The sequence below is a fragment of the Scyliorhinus torazame genome, chromosome 13 (assembly GCF_047496885.1).
Source record: "Scyliorhinus torazame isolate Kashiwa2021f chromosome 13, sScyTor2.1, whole genome shotgun sequence".
Classification (NCBI taxonomy): Eukaryota; Metazoa; Chordata; class Chondrichthyes; order Carcharhiniformes; family Scyliorhinidae; genus Scyliorhinus; species Scyliorhinus torazame.
The window spans coordinates 207,733,777-207,745,210 of record NC_092719.1 but is presented as its reverse complement, the minus strand read 5'-3'; the positions used below and the strand labels follow the sequence as shown (position 1 = coordinate 207,745,210).

Here is an 11,434-nt window from a genome sequence, read left to right as displayed (position 1 = left end):
GCAATCGATCCATTCTCATGATTAAATTCTGCAGTGCACATTGTCACAGTGCGAATATTCTGGTGAGATCTTTCTAAACACAACACTGCGCTGTATTTTAAGCCAAGTTCCCCGGTTAGAAATGTGTCCAGAATTAGACCCCTACTGTTCTTCTTCTGAATCGTCTTTAAATCAAGTCAATTTGAGACGTTCTTCGTTCGAAACTGCCTCCTTCCCTTAGTATGAAGCGGGAGGGAGGCGTGACCCTGGCTGCTGAGATTGGGAGGGACGCTGCTGGATATAAAAAATCAGAGGCAGCTCAGAGCAGCCTGTGATCAGTGAGTGAGGCTGCCAGCAGCCAGCTAGCGTGACCCCCTCACATCCCTCTGCAGCTAGCCAGCAACTCACCCACTCCCACTGCAACTCTCTGTAAATTCACCCACCCACCTGCCAGGGGGGGGAAACTGGACTGGCAAATCGGATTTGATCATTTAAAAACAGAAAACTACAAGAGCCAGACTTGCTCAGTCACCAACTCCAGGGGAAAAAAAGTTGTCATTCTGAAGCTCTTAAATCTTTTTTTTTTAAGTCACTAAAATGAAGTGTTTCCTCTCTCTGATTCAAACCCTCGGCAGTCTCCTTCTATTTTCTGATCTACTGCAAAATGTGGGAGCTAAGATGAATATTCCCAGACTCCGGCTATCCTACAGAGGTAGGTGACTTTTCAACTTTGGACATGAAAATGTCTTTTTCAAACACATTTCCGAAAATCAAACCACCAAGTCATTTTCTTTCTCAGAGCAGAGTTTGCATTGTTGGTCTTGTCACAGTTGGACAGGGTTTTGAAGAAAGTTGTAAATTGTTCTGAGATGGTATATTAGTCAGGATTGTAGTGTGGTATGTTTCTTCAAGTGGTTTCATCGATGTTACATGCAGGGGATTGAGAGGAAAGTGATGGATTTAATGTTTTCTCATGTGGATGTCTGAGCATCTTTTAGTGATTGGCGAATGGGCGTGGTGGGCCAGAAACAAAAACTTTGTTTTAAAATCGGGACCTTGTTTATAAAATAGATTTGTACCCTCACAGGCACCCTCCTCTCTGCAAATGTGTTTGGCTTCGAGAACTGTCTTCCTGACTATTTTTCGTGGCATGATGCCTGCTTGGCAATTGCTAAGTCTGTGATGCCAACAGTACAAGTATGTGTGTGTGAGAGAGTGTGTGTGAGCAAGAGTGAGTGTGTGTGAGTGAGTGAGTGTGTATATGAGTGAGTGTGTGAGTGTGCACGTGACTGTCAAAGAGAGTGTGAGAAAGAGTGTGTGTAAGAGTTTGGGTGTGTATAAGAGAGTGTGTCAGTGAGTGGCATCAGTGTGTGTGAGAGAGTATATGTGAGAGTGTGTGAGAGTTTGTGTGAATGTCTGATGTGTGAGAGTGTGTGTGAGTGTGTGTGAATGAGAGTGTGTGCATGTGAGTGCATGTGTGAAATGTGTGTGAGAGTGTGAGAAGGTGTGTGTGAGTGTGTGTCAGAGAGAGGGTGTGTCTGAGAGAGAACGTGTGAGAGTTTGTGAGAGTGTGTGTGTTAGTGTGTGTGCGAGAGTAAGTATGCATGTGTGTGCATGAGTGTGTGTGGCATGAGTGTGTATGAGTGTGTGTATGAATGAATGTGTGTGAGAGAGTGTGTGTGTGAAATATATGTGTGAGGGAGAGTGCTTGTGAGAGTCTATGTGAGTGTGTGTGAGAGAATGTGTGAGAGAGAATGTGTGTGAGGGGGAGTATGTGAGTGTGTGTAAGTGAGAGTGTGCACGTGTGAGTATGTGTGAGTATGTGTGTGAGTTTGTGTGTGTGAGAGAATATGTGTGGGGGAGAGTATGTGAGTGTGTGTATGAGTGAGTGGGCACATGTGAGTGTGTGTGTCTGTGAGAGTGTGTGTGTGAGTGAGAGAGTGTGTGCACATGTGAGTGTGAGAGAATGTGTGTGAGGGAGAGTGTGTGAGTGTGTATGAATGAGAGTGTGCACATGTGAGTGTGTGTGTGTGAGAGAGAGAGCCTGTGTGAGTGTGTGTGTGTCTGTGAGAGTGTGTGTGTGAGTGAGAGAGTGTGTGCACATGTGAGTGTGAGAGAATGTGTGTGAGGGAGAGTGTGTGAGTGTGTATGAATGAGAGTGTGCACATGTGAGTGTGTGTGAAAGTTTGTGTGAGATTGTGCGTGAGAGTGCGAGAGAATATGTGTGAGGGAGAGTGTGTGAGTGTGTGTATGAGTGAGTGTGCACGTCTGAGTGTGTGTTTGAAAGAGAGAGAGCCTGTGTGAGTGTGTGTGAGAGTGTCTGTGAGAGTGTGTGTGAGAGAGAGGGTGCACATGTGAGTGTGTGTGTGAGGGAGAACCTGTGTGTGTCTGAGGGTGTGTGTGTGTGAGAGTTTGTGTGTGTGAGAGAGAATATATGTGAAGGAGAGTGTGTGAGTGCGTGTGTGAGTGTGTGTGTCTGTGAGTGTGTGTGAGAGAGCCTGTGTGAGGATGTGTGTGACAGTGTGTGGGTCTGTGAGAGTGTGTGTGAGAGAGTGCGCACATGTGAGTGTGTGTGTCTGTGGGTGTGAGTGCGTGTGTGTGAGAGTGTGTGTGGCTGTGAGTGAGTGTGTTTCAGTCTGCATGTGTGTGTGTGAGAGAGAGAGTGTGTCAGGATTTGACGGTACTGGGATTATAGTGAAAATTGAAAGGGGGGGCACTCCCTTAACATGTTCAGTGAGGGAACTGGGGTCACCCCCTTTCGCGCTGCAGCAGAGGCGGGGGGGGGGGTGCGAAGGGAGGAGGGGTAGACATCCCCAACCCCTCTCTCTCAGCTGGTAACATCTGGATCTCATCAGTCCAGCTGCTGATCCCAGAGGAGCTTCCCACCTGAATTCTTTTTTGCTGTTCCCCTTCAGTCTGCTGTATCATTCTCGGTCCTTGAATTATATTTTTCGTGGTGGGGCTCAGTAACAATGTTGAGCATTATTGCGGGACTGTAGCATTTCTTGTTAAAATTGCATCTATTTATTCTCCAGAGATAGTTTGTTCATGTGTTAGCCTTACACTGGTGTGCATGGCCTGACAGCGCAGATTCAATAGTAACTTTTTGAAGACTCAATAAATACTTGAATGGATTTTTTTTAAAACAGGAGAACTGCACAGAGCTGGCACTGATGCCGCCTTTTCTGCAGTGTTCTTGGCCAGTGTTATCATTGCAATGGATTCCAGGGTACTGTGAAGGTTGTTGGACATTAGCCAGAGTTGCCCATTCTAATTTGTGTTGCATTGTGCCTGGACTGGCTGGGCAACATGAAGAGGCTTGGCAGACATTTGAATGAATTCAGCAAGGCATTAATTGACTTGCAGCCAGATTTGCTCAGTCCCATTTGTGTTATTCTCAGCACGATGACAAATCTTGGCTGAGGTCCGCTCCTGTCAGATGCAATTACTGGACGGAGCAAAACCAAGGTCCAACTATTTCGTCTTCTTCCCCCCACCCTTGCTAACTTGATGATCCAATGGGTTGTCGAGCAATCAGAGCAAACAACGTCTTATTGATTAGTCAGTAACTAATTACAACATTGTCACCCCAGGATTCGACTTCAAACGGACAATACATTGGCTGCACAGAACTTTGGAATATCCCGAGGTCCTGATTGATGCCAGAAATGAGAGCGATGAATCAAGGAAACTTCCAGTGGTGTACAGCTTTGAGAACCAGAGGTGCAAAGTCACCTCTTTCCTTCCGAGCACTCGTATGTCACGTCTCAAGTCTCCCGAAATGATATGCTCTCATTTTGCAATTGAATGAATCTACACTTAATGCTTCCAATGTCCTTTATCAAATCTGTCACAATGGACCCTCGGCGCCTTATGTGCAATGCTTTATTTTGGAAGGGGATTATTGGACAAGCAAAGCAGCCAAGTTGGAAGATCTCTGAATGGTTCTGTGGGATCTTTTCCATCCATTTGCAAGGGGGAGGGGGGAAGGAGCCTCACTTTAATATCTAATCTAAAACATTATTGCACCTCCCACAGTGAAGCCCCTCAGTGCAGTCTGCCTTCTGGAGTGGGGTGACCCAGGGTCAACAGAATAACCGTCACAAACCTGCCCCAGAGAGGGGTGGAAACGGGCACAAAGTCATAGTGGAAATACAAAGTGGGGGAGAGAGATTACTGCTGAAAGATGAGGAGGCATTTACATTTTTGAAAGGGGGTTTGGGGAAAGGAAGGGGATTGCCAGGACAGTGTGACAAATAACTCCAAACCCTGCCTCAATCGTAGAACAAAGGCAGAGAGATGGGCAGGAGGCAACAGTTGGGGGCTGGAGTGAGCTGGGGTATACAGCTTGGCAGAGGCTGTAAAATATAAGGCAGACAACTGAGTAGAGGGGCTTCCCAACCCTGCAGGGTTAACCTGGAGGGGCCCAGAATTAAAGACTTTGATCTCTCACACACTGCAGAGGTCCAAAAACCCAGGAGATAAACGACAAGGGTCGAGAATAAAGAAATTGAAAACCCTTTGAACTCTTTTTGTTTATTAATTATAAAGATATCACACACGGGAAAGAAGCCTGTTTGACTGATCTGTTCACCATGAGATTGGGCATGCTGAATGGCTGGTTTAGCACACTGAGCTAAATCGCTGGCATTAAAGCAGACGAAGCAGGCCAGCAGCACGGTTCAATTCCTGTATCAGCCTCCCTGAACAGGTGCCGGAATGTGGCGACTAGGGGCTTTTCACAGTAACTTCATTGAAGCCTACTTGTGACAATAAGCAATTTACATTTTTCATTTCATGACCAATGGCAAGAGCGTTGCGGAGGAGAATCTCTGGGCAGGAAACATTGCGGTGAATGTCCAGAAATATGTCCAATAGGAATTGGCAATGTCCCTTGTGTTCAACCCCTGTTAAAACCGATGGGTATCACTGGAGCATTGCTCCATCGATGTTGCTGACCCTGGGGTAGAAATTAATGGTCTGGGGTGCTACATTGTCTGGGGGGGGGGGGGGGGGGCGGTGTTGTGTGGCTGCACGGTAACACAGTGGTGAGCACTGTTGCTTCGCAGCTCCAGGGTCCCAGGTTCCAGTCCCAGCTTGGGTCACTGTCTGCGCGGAGTCTGCACGTTCTCCCCGTGTCTGCGTGGGTTACCTCCGGGTGCTCCGGTTTCCTACCACAAGTCTAAGGAAAGATAGAACATATAGAACATAGAACATAGAACAATACAGCGCAGTACAGGCCCTTCGGCCCACGATGTTGCACCGAAACAAAAGCCATCTAACCTACACTATACCATTATCATCCATATGTTTATCCAATAAACTTTTAAATGCCCTTAATGTTGGCGAGTTCACTACTGTAGCAGGTAGGGCATTCCACGGCCTCACTACTCTTTGCGTAAAGAACCTACCCCTGACCTCTGTCCTATATCTATTACCCCTCAGTTTAAGGCTATGTCCCCTCGTGCTAGCCATTTCCATCCGCGGGAGAAGGCTCTCACTGTCCACCCTATCTAACCCTCTGATCATTGTGCAGGTTAGGTGGCTTGGCTATGCTAAATTGCCCCTTAGAGTCCAAAAAAAGTTAGGTGGGGTTACTGGGTTACGGGGATAGGGTGGAGGTGTGGGCTTAAGCAGGGTGCTCTTTCCGAGGGCCGGTGCAGACTCGATGGGCTGAATGGCCTCCTTCTGCACTGTAATTTCTATGATAAATACTACCCCTCATACAAAGTCAGCACTCTATATGCTGCCATATCGATTACATTTTGAACCTATCATCCTCCCAGTGGCTGCTTTTTAAAAAGACAGTCCAGCATCTTCATTAGTTCACTGAAGGAGCCCCATATCCCCCCCCCCCCCCCCCCCCCCCCACCACCCACCCCTCCCAGCTACCGCCTCTTTCCTTCCGATTCCTGCATCAGGCTTGAGAGAAATACTCAAACCTATCAATGCAACACTAGGGAGAAGGGAAATAGGTGGACCTGGCAGGGACTGAGCTGAGCGAATGTGCTCAGAAAGGATGATGTTTTACAACAGCTGGAGTGCGTGAGCGAGGAGCTTTGAAGTGAAGCCCTTGTAAACCAGGAATATTTGTCAGACAGTTCTAGTGAAATAAAATCTAATTATCTGGGGATTCATTAAATGGAATGCACATCATCAAATCCCGTGTCACGTGTGTGTGTGTCGTTGATATTTGTGAGTTTGAAAGATCTTCAGCCCATATTTCTGTATCTTTAATTATTCATTCGGACAGGAGATTGCCTCTCTGTGGGCCTTGGTGTAAAACGCGATCCCTCGCAAGTCTATAAGCTCTTCCTGTAATAGACTACCCTTGAAATGAAGTTTGCGACTCCCTGAAGGTGGCATGATGACTTTCCCAGATGGGGATGCTAGAATTGATTCTGCAGATGGAGTGGGAAGGACTGTCCCACAACACCCATGGGGCTCTGATCCTGTAACATTGTCGTGCGTTAGAGTGAGTCAAAAGCTTCAAGAAACATCAGCAGTTTTTGTGTTGATGCCAAGTGTGTATAATTGTGACTGGCGAGGGAGTAAGGAACAAAGGGATGGGGAACCAGACGTCATTCGGAGACCTGATGCTGAGTTTTCAATCTCGCAGTGGAGGTGCAAATCGGGTTGCCAAATGGGTAGGTTTTTCTTTTGCTGAATAAACAATTTTCCTCTGCTTTCCTGAGCCCATGCCCATTTTCATGTGGCCTATCTGTAGGTCGGGAAGGTGTTGGGTGCAAAACTCACCTCTTCCATGTCCGGGTCCCCGTTGTGAGGACCACAGGAAAATTGCATTTCATTTCCCCACACAATCTTCATGTGCTGGTGGGGATTTTGGAAGCCCTAGGAAAATGCTCCCGCTGTCCTGCAAAGGTAGGGTGACCCTTAGATTGACCACAAGTGTTCTCAAATATTAAAGTACCTTGTCCAGCAAAGAAAGTGTCATAATGCATTAAAATGTAAAAAAAAAAGTCCTGTTAGCCTCTGCTGTCATGTTTTATGCTGTGATTTAAACTCTGCTTTCAAAATTAAAAAAAAATCCCTTTACCAGTTCCTCTCCATCCTAAATAAAGCAGATAGGTTAAAGTTTCAGGCTGAAATATCAACTTGCATGTTTGCTCCATGGCTGCTTAGGAGATTACACGTGGGACATGGAGATGGCGTAGATGACCTGGTGGAGTATTGTGGAATGGGGGTGGGTGCGGGGGTAATGGGGCATGGGGTGGCACAGGTGATCGGAGGGGGTTATGGGGTGGGTGGGTGATCTGAGTGGGTATGGGCGATCTGAAGGGGCATGGCCGGGTAAGTAGGGAGGTGAGCTGTATGTGGTCTCTAAACTACTTTGGGAACTGGGCCACTTTGTTGGAGAGCTGAGCCAGGCCTTCTCAGCGCCCACCTCTGCATCCAAACTCCTCAGACACTCCATCACAGCTGACAAAATGCCATGCGAATCCTACCCCTATGAGAAATGCGGGGATCGGAGAATCGCCGGGGGCTGGCGTGAATCCCGCCCCCGCTGGTTGCCAAATTCTCTGGCACCGGATATTCGGCGGGGGCGGGAATCATGCCGCGCCAGTCGGCGAGCTCCCCACGGCGATTCTCCGACCCACGATGGGCCGAAGTCCTGCTGCTGCCATGCCTGTCCTGCCGGCGTGAATCAAACCACCTACCTTCCCGGCAGGACTGGCAGCGCGGGCGGGCCCCGGGGTCCTGGGGACGGGGCGTGGGGCGATCTGGCACCGGAGTGGTTCATGCCACTCCATCCTGCCGTGACCCCCCACCCGCCCTGCCGGGTAGGGGAGAATCCCGTCCAGGGTCCGGGTGTGCACTTTGCAAGGCGCAAAAATACACATGTCGGATTTTCCCAAGCCAACAGAAAAATCCGACCCTTGTCCACCAGCTCAGGGGTCCTTTTTTGCTAACCTTCTCCCTTCCTTGTGAATGTTTCCTCTTGCTGGATTAGAGTCCTCCTGCCTTGAGGCAGACTTCAAGACTGAACACATTCTTTACCAGCAAGTTGCCCATTTGCATGAGGATTTTCAGGGGATGCAAGTTTCTGGCACGGCTGCCTCACAGCGGCAGGGACCTGGGTTCGATACCGGCCTTGGGCGACCGTCTGTGTGGAGTTTGCACATTCCCCCCGTGTCGACATGGGTTTCCTCTGGTTTCCTCCCACAGTCCAACGATGTGCAGATTAGGGTGGATTGTCCATCCTAAATTACCCCTTGATGTCAAACGATGCGCACATTAGATGATGTTATGGGGATAGGGCAGAGGAGTGGGTCTAGGTAGGGTGCTTCTCTGGGTGGGTCGGTGCAGTCTTGATTGGCCGAATGGCCTCTTTCTGCACCATGATCACAACCGCCGATAATGTAGTGATATATTGTTGAAAAATAGAGGCATTGTGTCAAAGCTTTTCATCTTGCAGTCAACAGGCAAATTCACAAGAATAACAATGTAGGAATAACAATATACGGGGAAAAATATAAGGGGAATATAAGGGTAATAACAAAAACAATGTAAGGGGAAAAAAACAAATTCACACCATGGACTCTGAGTGCTGGAGGTGTTGCCATGAAGAATGCACCAGTTGATGATGACTGTCAGTTAACTGCCAAGCATTATTTGACATTTAAATCAGGCAGCTTGACTCTGATTGTCCCGGTGAATGTAAGATTAAATGTTTTGACTGAGTGACCCTTTTTCCAGCAATACTCAAGTTCTGTCGTACCACACAACTGCAGTGGTATACCACAGCATCCAATAACACATCGATGGATCACAGACCCTAATAATAAACTGATATATCAGTCTTCAGTAAAATATGACAGACCACAATCCCAAGTCATTACTGATTGCAGCTCACAGGGAGCCCGTGTAAGTGCTCTGTATTAGCACCACATCTTGGCTTCGATATAATATATATCTCATTGAACTCTTTTAATATGTATATATTTGATTTAACTCAACATCCTCTTTCAGACGTTGTTAAATGTGTAAATCTGTCAGTACCACGGCCTGTGAGGTAGCACAATATACATTCTTGATAACATCCACAATATTAATGAGACCATTTAATAGACAAACTCTGTAGCCCACACATAAGGCAGTTACACTCTGCGAACCCCCCTCATACCTGAAGTGTAACGTGCATTTTTAATGGACCTCTTATTAAAAACCTCCTAAAAACGTTTTCTGATGAGCTGCTTACTGCAGGAATTCTCTGTGATTACAGGATGCGTGATACAATACAAAGTGATTGTGGCTCTCTCGAGTGTTGTTCTAATGTGCTGTGGCTTTTACAGTTTGCAGAAATCAGGGTTGGACACAAAAAGGAACAACAGCTGGATTAATTATTGTTGTTCGCAGCAGATCTGCCCCTCGTTGTACCCAACATCCTGAGGCTGACTCCTGCAATCTGGGTCCGGACAGTTACAATTGCAGCTATGCAAGAGAACGTTTTGTGTGTGATGTCCCATACTGAAGCGATGTGAGACTGCATCTTCAGAGGAGACATTTCTCTCCAATGCTTGGTCCTGGTGGACAGCACGGTAGCACAAGTGGATAGCACTGTGGCTTCACAGCGCCAGGGTTCCAGGTTCGATTCCCCGCTGGGTCACTGTCTGTGCGGAGTCTGCATGTTCTCCCCGTGTCTGCGTGGGTTTCCTCCGGGTGCTCCGGTTTCCTCCCACAGTCCAAAGACGTGCACGTTAGGTGGATTGGGCATGATAAATTGCCCTTAGTGATCAAAAAGGTTAGGAGGGGTTATTGGGTTACGGGGATAGTGAGGGCTTAAGTGGGTCGGTGCAGACTCGATGGGCCGAATGGCCTCCTTCTGCACTGTATGTTCTGTGTTCTGGTGTGGCCTCTAATTGCTGTGGGCTGTGGCTCATGTGGTGGCACTCTCGCCTCTCAGCCACAGGTTGTGAGTTCAAGTCCCACTCTAGGAAATGAGCGTAAAATCACGGCTAATGCTCCAGTACGGTACTGGGGGAGTGCTACACTGTTGGAAGTCCCATTTTTGGAATGTGACGTTAAACGAAGGTCCCAGCTGCCCTCTCAGGTGCAAGTCAAATAATCCCATGGCATTATTTTCAAGAACGTCAAAGGAACTTCCAAATTATTTTTTTAAAAACAGAGCACCTGGTCAATTATCTCCATAGACGGGATTCTCCCCTACCCGACGGGGCGGGGGTCCCGGAGGGATGGAGTGGCGTGAACCACTCCGGCGTCGGGCCGCCCCAAAGGTGCGGATTCCGCCGCACCTTTAGGGGCCAAGCCCTCCCCTTTAGGGGCTAGGCCCGCGCCGGAGTGGTTGCCGTCCCGCCGGCTGGCATGGAAGGCCTTTGGCGCCACGCCAGCCGGGGCCGAAGGGACTCTGCCGGCCGGCGGAAGTCCGCGCATGCGCGGGAGCATCAGCGGCTGCTGACGTCATCCCCGCGCATGCGCGGGGGGGGGGGGGTTTCACCTCCGCGTTAGCCATCGCGAAGGCTATGGCCGACGCAGAGGGAAAGAGTGCCCCCACGGCACAGGCCCGCCCGCGGATCGGTGGGCCCCGATCGCTGGCCAGGCCACCGTGGGGGCACCCCCCGGGGTCAGATCGCCCCACGCTCCCCCCAGGAACCCGGAGCCCGCCCGCGCCGCCTGGTCCCGCCGGTAAGGGAGGTGGTTTAATTCACGCCGGCGGGACCGCATTACAGCAGCGGGACGTCGACCCATCGCGGGCTGGAGAATCGCCGGGTGTAGCCCGCCGACCGGCGCAGCGTGATTCCCGCCCCCGCCGAATCTCTGGTGCCGGTAAATTCGGCGGCCGGTGGGGGTGGGATTCACGCCACCCCCTGGCGATTCACCGACCCGGCGGGAGGCTGGAGAATCCCACCCCATGTGTGGGGCCGTGCTGTGTGAACATTGGCGGCAATGTCTCCTGCATTCTAACATTTCAAGCGTGCTTGATCACTTTGGGATGTCCTGAAATTGCGAAAGGTTTTATATCAAAGCACGTTTAATCTTTTTACTGCCATTGCTGCAAAGTGGAAGGTACAGCAATGGCAAAATAACTGTGGCCTTGTACTTCGCAATGGTGCTCTGGGGCTGTTCCTCAGACAGAAATAGTCTTCAGAGAAGCTTTAACCCTTTCACACTTGACTCGCAGTTCCCCAGCATTGCCCGGGTGTCAACAATGATGTGGCACCGTACAACAACAACTTGCATTTAAATAGCCCGCACACAGAGTGAAAACACTCTCAGGTAGTGATCTCTGGGTGGCACTCACTGGCTGTGGAACCTACGTGGAATTTAGTTGACGTTGAAGGGAGGTTGATAAAGGGCGGAGGGTAAATGTTTGCTTGGAGCACTGCCAGTTAGATGCAGAAAATATTGCCAACATGGATCAGTTCATTCCGAATATTTTCTAGGTAATGGGATGGATAAGCCTGGAGTGAATTAT

General features: G+C 49.1%; 1 protein-coding gene across 1 annotated transcript in view; it reads left to right on the top strand.

Moving 5' to 3' along the window:
* Positions 1-296: 296 nt before the first annotated feature.
* Positions 297-11,434, top strand: part of LOC140388571 (semaphorin-3G-like) — a 207,214-nt gene continuing 196,076 nt past the window's right edge. The window contains exon 1 of the mRNA XM_072472981.1: positions 297-691. Within this exon, the coding sequence (XP_072329082.1) occupies positions 577-691 (115 nt within the window). The 5' untranslated portion in view covers positions 297-576. The remainder of the gene's footprint in view (positions 692-11,434) is intronic.